The sequence below is a fragment of the Octopus bimaculoides genome, chromosome 7 (assembly GCF_001194135.2).
Source record: "Octopus bimaculoides isolate UCB-OBI-ISO-001 chromosome 7, ASM119413v2, whole genome shotgun sequence".
NCBI classification, from domain to species: Eukaryota; Metazoa; Mollusca; class Cephalopoda; order Octopoda; family Octopodidae; genus Octopus; species Octopus bimaculoides.
Window position 1 is genome coordinate 39,732,781 of NC_068987.1, and position 9,860 is coordinate 39,742,640.

General features: G+C 36.8%; 1 protein-coding gene across 19 annotated transcripts in view; it reads right to left on the reverse strand.

Annotated features, from left to right (window-relative positions):
• The window catches only part of LOC106880867 (dual specificity protein phosphatase CDC14A), a 385,993-nt gene that overhangs the window by 145,589 nt on the left and 230,544 nt on the right, over positions 1-9,860 (reverse strand). For all 19 annotated transcript variants that reach the window (XR_008264591.1, XR_008264594.1, XR_008264589.1 and 16 more), the window contains 2 exons: positions 6,194-6,424; positions 1,593-1,731 (listed from right to left, as the gene is read on the reverse strand). Coding sequence is in view for 13 of the 19 variants with exons in the window: in XM_052969515.1 (XP_052825475.1) it covers positions 1,593-1,731; positions 6,194-6,424 (370 nt within the window). In the remaining 6 variants the exon portion in view is untranslated. The remainder of the gene's footprint in view (positions 1-1,592; positions 1,732-6,193; positions 6,425-9,860) is intronic.

Genomic DNA, 9,860 nt, shown 5'->3' on the forward strand with positions numbered 1-9,860 from the left:
TTTGTGCCAGGGAAAAGCACCACTGATGCTATATTTCTGGTAAGACAGCTACAGGAGAAATACCTAGCCAAAGATAAACCTCTGTACCTGGCTTTTGTTGACATGGAGAAAGCCTTTGACAGGGTCCCCCGTTCCCTTATCTGGTGGTCAATGAGGAAACTAGGGATAGAAGAATGGTTAGTGAGAGCTGTGCGAGTCATGTACAGAGATGCTGTCAGTAAGGTGAGGGTTGGCAACGAGTGCAGTGAAGAATTCCGGGTAGAGGTAGGGGTCCACCAAGGTTCAGTCCTCAGCCCCCTCCTATTTATCATAGTCCTCCAAGCAATAACACAGGAATTCAAGACAGGATGACTCTGGGAGCTCCTGTATGCTGATGACCTTGCTCTAATTGCAGAGTCACTATCAGAACTAGAGGAGGAAGTTTCTGGTGTGAAAGCAAGGACTAGAATCGAAGGGCCTTAGAGTCAAACTAGCTAAAACCAAAGTCCTAATAAGTAGGAAGGTAGACAAAACACAAACCCCTTCAGGTAGAAGGCCGTGCTCGATCTGTAGAAAAGGTGTAGGTAGAAACTCTATAAGATGTACCCAGTGCAAGCTATGGACACATAAGAGGTGCAGCAATATCAAAGGAAGGTTAACTAGGAAGTTAGTTTTTGTAACCATAACATATTTCCCATGCAAAATCAACATGACACAATATTTAACAAAGCAGTACCTCTAAATTAGAGATACCATCCACCTGCCAAGTTATTATGCAGTTTCCATCTTCCCTATTTCACTCACAAGATATGATTCAACCTGAAGCTATGGTAAAGTTGTATGGCCTAGATACCAAGCAATGGGATGGAACCAAGGAACTCAAGACCCTGAAGCTAATCTCTTAACCACTCAGCCTTCCTGCAACAACATACACACATACATATAAATATATACATACATATAAATATACACACATTCACACAAACATGAACATATAAACATTACAACACATATAGTAACAGTTTCTGGTCTGACTGAGTTCTTCTTGCTCATCTCTGCTGTGGTAGAACCAGATTTTTCTAACATACAGAAATATAGTGGGTCAGAGGATAAACTACATGCCTACATTCCCACTCTGTAGCTTATACAAACAGACCAATACAAATTAAAAAGGATCTGTTTGAACAGGGCTGACCTGGGACTACACACACCCAAGCACACACACATACACACATATAGCTCATTTACATCCTTATTCTAACAAATCCTACATATACAGCTTCTACACTTGACTCACATAGACACATAAACAATAAGACATGATTTCAGGGAGATATGGCTGCTACTTCTAACAGATCCAAATCATACATGACAGTTAGATTTTAAACAAAGAACACACCGGATAATGTGGTAAAAAAAAAAACTGGATTGGTTACATGTGGAACATCTTTGATCAAAAGTCAACTGGATTAGTGCTGACAGGGATTAAACAACAAAAGCAATAATCTACATTGACATGTGCTCTCTCTCTCTCTCTCTCTCTTACATATGCACCCACATGTGAAAAGATAAAACATTAATATAAGTTAAGTAAATCAAAATTAACAACTTACTCAATTAGGAAATTCTGCTGTGGTCCTATTACAGAGCCAGGCCTGCAGATCCGTAACCATGCTATAGATTCTGCTGCAGAGAATCTATAATGCTTCATAATGTAACAAGCTATTAAGGTTCCTGTCCGACCCAAACCAGCTGTAAATTGTTAAAGCAAAAAATGTAAAATAATATATGTAAATATATTTGTGTATATTCAAAACAAACAAACAAGCATGCATGCATACATACATACATACATACATACATATAGATTAAGACACACACACACACACACACACGCTAGTATCAGACAGTGAGAATGAGCGCTCAACAACACATTGGTGGATAAATTTCTTATTTGTGGATTAACAAGGCTATCGATAGTTTCATGTGCAATGGATCTCAACAACTGTTCAAGCAAACCACATGGGAATTTTCTCCAAAATGGAGACAGTTGTAGAGATCCCTTCACATGAAACTATTGGTTGCCTTGCTAATCCAAAGAAAAAGTATATCTATCTTGACAGACAAAAACCAAAGAAATTTTGGAATTATATGAAAGAAATTTGAGCAACAAGGGTTAATAGCCGGCAAATGGTAAGTGTCCAGACTTTAAACCAATTATGTAACATAATAGAGATGGCAGCTTCACAGAACATGGAAAAAAAAATTTTAATTTAAATTAAGACATCAACAATACTGATCTGGATTGACAAACATGCTCAATCAAACACAGTTTAAATCATATCTGGAATGAGAATCTCAGAACGCTAAAATTTACATTTTGGGATTTGTTAAAAAAGAATTTCAAAGTAAACACATATGAAAATTAGTTGAATGCAACCCCAACTTTTCTTTACAGATAATTTCAAATAAAACCAACCAAAAAGGAATTAGAAGAAGAAAGAAAACTCAGAGAAAGGATCACTAGAAAAATTGAAAATGGAAATTCAGCTTATTGCATCTTAGAGCCAGCACAAATGAAGAAAAATTCAAATCTGTTGATAGACATATGGAAATGGAAATTTCAAAAACAGTGAAGGCATTCTGTTTGAAAACAGTTAGACTATGGAGAGTACAATGTTTAAATGAAGAATTGGTGTTGGGAAAGGAATGCTGTCTGGTTTAAAAGTAGTTCTAATCTACTTCTAAAGAAAATTAAAGCATACTAGTTTTACTCACAGACGACAAAACAAACATCAAAAATTAAGAATTTATCCACCAAGGATCTGCAAGAAACAACACCAATTCTAGGTTCTGCAGACAACAAAATAAACCCACTAAAAGATTTCCAAACCCTTTTCCACCAAGGTAGAACACCTTTCAAAACAGGATATTCCACTATACACAAAGAAACAGTAATTATGACAGGAGGAACTATCTAGACATGAATAACCTTTATTCAGACATACAAAGGATAACAATTATTCTAGAAGATTGGAAAGAAACAGAGTATATAGCCACAGACTCAAGAACACAATCAAAAGAACAAATGTCATAAACCAATTTTTAAGCCCAGAAGAAAGATTTCAAGACATAAGGTGGTAGGATCTAGGCGGCAGGGGAAGAGGTAGGCATAAGGCATGAGAGAGTAGGAATGGTCACTGTAACTGGTGGAAATCCCAAACCAGCACTTCTAGAACTCAGTCTTGTTGAAGAGGGTGAGTCTTTTTGAAAACCTCATATCAGAAATCCTGGTTTTTTTGTCATCTCAATTGTTAGGTTCAGGGTCTTCCTGGGTCTCCCTCTTCCACAAGTTCCAGCCACATCAAGCAAATGACACTTCTTTATACTTGCATCACATGTCTGTACCAGCACAGTCTTCTTTCTTGAGCATTTTGATTCCTCTTACACCTGGTTTTTCATTCAGCATCTTTGTACTTATTCTTTTACACACTCACATTGCATACACAATGGAGCATGCTCGCTTCATTTCTTTCCAGTCTTTTCAAGTCCTCTGCATTCAAGGCCCATGTCTCCTACCATGCAACACAACAGTTCAAACACAAGCATCATACAATCTGCTCTTTGCTCTTAAAGATAAGATCTTTATTGTCAACAGTGGAGTAGCTACCTGAAATTTTTCCAATCAGTTCTAACTCTAGCAACTATGCTTTCAGAGCAATCGCCTCTCTTGCTAATTACATCTCCTAAGTAACAAAAGCTATCAACTAATTCTGATCAGCCATCTGGACATTTAAGAGACACAATTTGAAGTGTGCCTGTATGAACTGCACCAGTGCATCTATGGTACTTGAAGCTTACATTCTCTGATAGTCTGTCAGTGAGTTCACTACATTTCTTGTGTGCTCATTGCTTATATTGAATAGAACATATGGAATTTATACCTACCCATTTTTCTATATATTGAGCAAAGCCATTTTCTAAAAAACACCAGAGTCCTGACTTCTTTCCTACTTATTAAAACCTTTGACTTTGCCAGATTTTCTATAAGGCCTCACAATTTTAGGTTTAGTTTCCAAGCCTGGGGTGTCTTCTTTAATAGATTAGAGAACTAGGTCATCAGCATATAGGGGTTCCTCTGTGATGGCCTGTAGAACTATGATGAACAGGAGGGGACTGAGAACTGAGCCTTGATGAGCTTCAACCCTCACACTAAATTCTTCACTGAAGTCATCACTGACTTTCACTTTACTTGTACATCTTTGTACATGTCTTGCACAGCTCTCATTTGTCAATGCTTAGTTTCCTTAGTGATCACCACATTACTGTATGTGGTAACCTGTCAAATGCCTTCTTCAAGACAACAAAGGCCAAGAATAATTGTTTATTCTTAGCTAAATATTTATCTTGTAGTTGATTCACTAGGAAAATCTGTGTTCCTCTTCCAGGCATGAAACCAAACTGCATCTCATCTAGATCTATCCTGTTAAGAATCAAGTATGCTATGAATTTCTCCATGACCTTCATAATTTAATCCAGTAATTTAATTCCTTTATATCTGCTTCTCTCTAAGGTATCTCCTTTGCCTTTATAGCAGTTTACGATGATAGTGCTATGCCAATTACTGGGTAAGATTCCCTCTTGTATAACTTGATTTATTATCTGGAGAGGCTGCTAGATGAACTGAAGTCAAAGCTATAGGGACTACTAGATAAATTTTAGTCAATGTTGTAGAGCTTACTTGGTAAACTTTAGTCAGGGCTATAGGATCTGCTAGTTAAAATTCAACCAAGAACGGAGGACCTGATTGATAAACTTCAGTCAAGGTTATAGGGCCTGCCAAGCAAACTTCAGTTAAAGTTGTAAGGCCTGCTAGGTAAACTTCAAAGTTGTTAGGGCTGCTATGTACACTTCAGCCAATATTATAGTTAAACTTGAGTCAGGATTGTAGCTCCTACTATGTAAACTTCAGCTAGAATGTAGGGCCTTATTTAAGGCTGTAAGGCATGATAAGTAAATTTTAGGCAAGTTTGCAGAGCCTATTAGGTAAACTTAAGTCAATGTTGTAATGCTTATTAGGTAAATTTCAGCAAGGTAAACTTCTGTTAAGACTGTAGGGCCTGCTAGGTAAACTTGAGTCAAGGCTGTAGGCCTTGCTTGGTAAACTTCAGCTAAGAATGTAGGGTCTGTTAGATAATTTTCAACCAGTGTTGTAGGGCCTGCTAGTTGAAATTAAACTAAGGTGGTAGAGCCAGTTACGTAAACTTCAGCTAATTTTGTAGTGGCTTCTGATTAAAATTCAGCCAAGGAAAATTTCAACCAGAGCCACAGTACCTGCTATGTAAACTTCGGCCAAATTTGTAGTGCCTGCAAGATAAACTTCAGACAATGCTGTAGGGGCTGCAAGGTGAACTTCAGTAGGGCTGTAGGGCCTACTAGGTAAATTTCGGTCCAGGCCATAGTGTCTACTAGGTAAATTTAAACAAAATTGTAGGGCCTGCTACTTAAATTTCAACCAAGGTTGTAGTACCTGTGAGGTAAACATCAATTAGGGCTGTAGGACCTGTTAGGTAAACTTCAGTCACGGTTGTATGGTCTGCTGGGTAAGATTCAGTCAGAGCTGTTGGATTCTTTATGTAACTTCAGTCATGTTTGTACAGCTTGCTAGTTAAATTTCAGCCAGAGCTGTAGTACCTACTAGGTTAACATCTATTAGGTTGTAGGGTCTGCTAGGGAAACTTCACTGGTAGGGCTTGCTAACTGGTGATTGAATATCATAAGTGAGCAGTAGCAAAATATTTTAGATAATTTTTGAAAGCTTAACACAAAGATTATAGCCAATAAACTATAAAAAAAATTGTATAAGACTATTGTAGCTAATGATATAATAAAGTTGTTGTTATTTAGCCCTAGGTTTGCTCTTTAAACAGAACCACGATCAAAGACATACCATTTGGGACTGTTCCATCTTTCTGTTCAGCCATTTATTAAAACTTTTTTTATAATGATAGAGTGTAGTGGAAAGAAAATTTGACTGGAATTTTTAGTAGGTCAAGCTACCATATACAGGCTCCGTCACTGAGTCTAGTAGTTATTATGACATGATATTACAAGGCTTTGATGCTTTTCCTCAAAAATGATATCTAACTATAAAACAGCAGATATTTACTAGCAAAATATTTCATTACAAAATGATAAAAAAAAAGTGAACTACCTTTACAGTGTACAGCAAGGCCACCATCACATTTTTCACTAATTTCCAAGAATTTCCTCACAATATTATCAGTTGGAACACTTCCATCAACGAAGAAAAGATCATAATGATCTAAACCAGCATCAGTAAAACGTTTGGCATCATAAATTTTCTTGTTCAGGCGGACAACAGCAGTAATATTATGTTCTCTAAAGTATGGTAGATAGGCTTCAGGAGAATGAACAGGGTAACCTGGAAGAGTAAAGAAACATTCAATGAAACATAATCTTCAACTGAAAATGTAACAACAAATATAATTACATCTTTAAAAGGCAGCTCTATTTTCCGGACATAGTTTGCTATTGTCATTCTATGAAAATATCTCCCATCAGCTTCACGACATAGACATGAAGTATAACATTTCTAGAGAATGGGGATAGTGGAGGTTGTGATGTCGTTGTATTTATAAGAGCTATAAATAAAATAGCACCAATTTGGAATAAAAAAACAGATCAATAAAATTTGACTCTTCCTTTTCTATTACAGATTTAATGAGCATAAATCAAACAGAAAACCAATGGACCACTTTTTAGTTCACAATAACTATTAGCACTTCTCAGCAGTAGATTCCACTAGATTCTTTCAAATGTGAGGGCTATCAAACATAAAGAAAGCATGTTACATATGAAAATGCTGTACCGTATGTAAGAATATATTGCTAGAGGCTTACTTTATGGTACTCTACTGACCAAATAACAAGATGATTAAACATAAAAAGATGTTAGGAGTTTAACTGACAAAAGTTCAGAGGTTGACTTTACCATTTTGGGTGTAATAAATACCCTAAATGATAAAGTGGATTTCACTTCTATATATATATGTATATACTAGCAGAAAAACCTGGCATTGCCCAGGTTAAAGAAAATAATGGGATCTTTCTGATTTGGCGGACACCATTTGTTTTCTAACGAAACACTTTCAAACTTGGGATACTGGTAGAATGTGTCATATAAAACATCTTTTTCTCTTAGCCTTGTTAAGAAAAGTTTCTATATTCCAAGTTATTTCATGTTAAAAGTTGTCGTATTTCAGTAATTTCAACCAATCACTGACGTCTATTCAGCTGAATACAGTTACTGCTATTCTTTGTCAACAATAATTTGTGGCGGTGTATATATCGTTAGTCCCTGTTAATTATGACATATTTCATCCGCTTTTTTGGTTTGTTTTCTTTTGACGCAGACAAAATTACAGAAAAATGGTAATTTATACGTCTAGCTGCCATCACAATAAATAAGAAAGCTTTATACACGAAACGCATATATTGTTTAGATAATAAATTATGCTGTGCGTATCTATGTTTCAAACTACTCGGTGAAAATCTGTTCAACAATTTTTCGGTAATTTTCTATGTACTGTGTACTCAGTAGCACATTTTCTAAATGATGGTAGAGTTTGATTTGAGGAAGATTTGGCTGCGCTTTCTAGGAAATGAAGCAACTGTTTGGAAGCCTTTTCTTTCAACTATTTTGTTGGCTTGATTTCCTGGTAATTTTTCAGATTAACACTCGCACGATCTTCACTAGGGTGTTAGGGTTAGGGTTTTACAGTCAGGGTTACGGTTTTAGGGTTAGGGTTAGTGTTTAGGGTTAGGGTTAGGGTTACGGTTAGGGTTAGGGATGGAATTCCCTAACCCAAACCCTAAAACTCCAACCGTAACCCTAACTCTGACCCTAAAACCCTAACACCCTAGTGAAGATCATGCGGGTGTTAATCTGAAAAATTACCAATTCCCTTATTAGCTATTATCCAATCAACTGAAACAAGTAGAATAGTGTAATTCAAGCATATTGGCAGTAGCTAATAAACCTTTCTATTATAGGCACAAGGCCTGGTTTTTGAGGGAAGGAGTAAGTCAATTATATTAATCCCAGAGCATAACTGGTGCTTAATTCAAAAGGATGAAAAGCACTTGGTGGAATTTGAACTCATAACATAATGACGGATGAAATGCCACTAAGCATTTTGCCTGGTGCATTAACAATTCTGCCAGCTCCAATAACAAGTGCAGGCAATATTCATAAGAGTATTAAATTTTTAATTTCCAGGGACTAACAATATATACACCACCACAAATTATTGTTGACAAAGAACAGCAGTAACTGTATTCAGCTGAATAGACGTCAGTGATTGGTTGAAATTACCGAAATACGACAATTTTTAACATGAAATAACTTTGAATATAAAATTTTTTCTCTGTTCTATAAGACAAAATATACAAGTATACGAAGTTTTAAAGTGTTTCGGTAGAAAACACACTAAATAAAGAATGGTATCTGCCAAATCAGAAAGATCCAAATAATGAAATTTAAAAACACGGTCTAGATTACGCAGGTTTCAACTGCTAGTAGCTGAGATACCAACTTTCTACGTAACTCTTCAACCCATGCCAACATGGACATTAAGTGTAATGTGAAAAGAAAGTTTTCAACTGATATATAAAGTAAATATACATTTGTCTAACTTATTTCGTAACCAAAAAACAGGTACAGATTATAAACAATGAAAGGCATAGAGCGCACTTAGATTTTATATGTATTATTGGGGATTGTTAACCTGCTGAGAACAATAGACAACAGAGGCACTTGGAACTTGCCTGCCATTTAGTCTCATGATAAAAGAAGTGGCTGTACAGTAAGAAGTTTGCTTCCTAACCAAATGGTTCTGGGTTCAGGTCCACTGTGTGGCACCTTGGGCAAGTGTATTCTAGTATAGCCACAGGCTGACCAAAGCCTTGTGAATGGATTTGATAGATGAAAACTGAAAGAAGTATCCATGTTTGTCTCCCACCACTGCTTGACAACCAGTGATGGTGTGTTTATGTTCCTGTAATTTAGTGGTTCAGCAATAGAGATTGATAGAATAAGTACCAGGCTTTAAAAAAAAAGTACTGGGGTCAATTCATGTGACTAAATTTCTACAAGGTGGTGCGGTGCCCCAGCATAGCGGCAGTCTAATGACTGAAGCAAGTAAACAATAAAAGATGCAAACATACACACATGTACATACAGACAGACAGACGGAGAGAGAGAGAGAGAGAGAGAGAGAGAGAGAGAGAGAGAGAGAGAGAGAGAGAGAGAGAGAGAGAGAGAGAGAGAATTCTTTTTTATTTTTCATATATCTTTAATTTCCTTATGTATGCCATTCAAATTATTAACAAATAACAACTAAGAAATAAAATAAAATGTCTCTCTTAGATGAGTGTAAAAGATAAAAAATTAATGAAAGAAATCCCCATTGTTACAGACTGTAACAAGATTGGGCAGGTCCAGCCATAGAAGAATGGCTAGTGAGAGCTGTGCGAGCCATGTACAGAGATGCGGCCAGTAAGGTGAGGGTTGGAAATGAGTACAGCAATGAATTCCGGGTAGAGGTAGGGGTCCACCAAGGTTCCGTCCTCAGCCCCCTATTATTTACCATAGTCCTCCAGGCAATCACAGAGGAGTTCAAGACAGGTTGCCCCTGGGAGCTCCTCTATGCTGATGACCTTGCCCTAATTGTGGAGTCACTATCAGAACTAGAGGAGAAGTTTCAGGTGTGGAAGCAAGGTCTAGAATTGAAGGGCCTTAGAGTCAACCTAGCTAAAACCAAAATCCTAATAAGTAGGAAGGTAGATAAAACACAAACC